A 773-nucleotide genomic window follows, 5' to 3' on the forward strand; every position below is an offset into this window, starting at 1 on the left:
CACGTGTGTGTGCCTGGCACAGGAGGCACTGGGTCCCCCCTTCCTGGCACAGGGTGGGCGAACCGAGACCTTGCACACTCGTAGCAACCCCCTTCCCCACCCCTCTCCACTCCCCACCCTCACCCTGCCACCAAGCGGGGCCCCTTTCCCAGTGCAGGTCAGTGGGTGGGGAACGGAGACTTCCTTCTCCTCCTCCTTCTTTCCTCCTCGACAGCGGGGCGGGGGGAGCAGCTGGGGGGTCCTTTAAAAGCTGGGTGGCAGGCATTGCACACAGGGTCGAGATCAGCGCTCCCCAGCACCATGTCTGGATCCAGCCCAGCCATGGCACCGCTGGAGCCAGGTGAGCCCCATGACACTTCGGTCCCTCCATGCCTCCTTGCCTCCCCTTTGGGTAGCCCCCGACAGCCCCCATGTAGTCATCCTCATGGGCCCCTGGAAAAATAGGGCTCCTTCCTCATGGCCCTCACAGCAGGGGCAGATGGGACTGGTGGGAAGCCAGTACCAAGACTGCCAGCCCACCAGTGTCCTTGTCCCCCAGTGGGTTGCCACCTCCCCTCCTCCTCTTCCTTGCCTCCACCAGGCCTCACCGGCTCCCTGAACCGCGAACAAGCCCAGACTTATGGCACCAGTGGGAACCCTGTGTCCCCGCAGCACCCTGGCACCCGGGATCAGACCTACCTGGACGAGCTCATCAGCATCCCCAAGGATGGTGGGGTAGGTACTGCCAGGCTGGCACCTCCATCTGAGTGTGGCAGAGACGCAACGGGGTGCCA

The 773-nt window shown here is 64.2% G+C and overlaps 1 protein-coding gene across 1 annotated transcript in view; it reads left to right on the top strand.

Annotated features, from left to right (window-relative positions):
• Positions 1 to 300: 300 nt before the first annotated feature.
• The window catches only part of SLC11A1 (solute carrier family 11 (proton-coupled divalent metal ion transporter), member 1), a gene marked incomplete at its 3' end in the record, with an annotated part of 6,330 nt that continues 5,857 nt past the window's right edge, over positions 301 to 773 (top strand). Inside the window, exons 1-2 of the mRNA XM_010144168.1 lie at positions 301 to 340; positions 581 to 714. Of these exons, the coding sequence (XP_010142470.1) occupies positions 301 to 340; positions 581 to 714 (174 nt within the window). The remainder of the gene's footprint in view (positions 341 to 580; positions 715 to 773) is intronic.

Source organism: Buceros rhinoceros, unplaced genomic scaffold, assembly GCF_000710305.1.
Source record: "Buceros rhinoceros silvestris isolate BGI_N320 unplaced genomic scaffold, ASM71030v1 scaffold21619, whole genome shotgun sequence".
NCBI lineage: Eukaryota > Metazoa > Chordata > Aves > Bucerotiformes > Bucerotidae > Buceros > Buceros rhinoceros.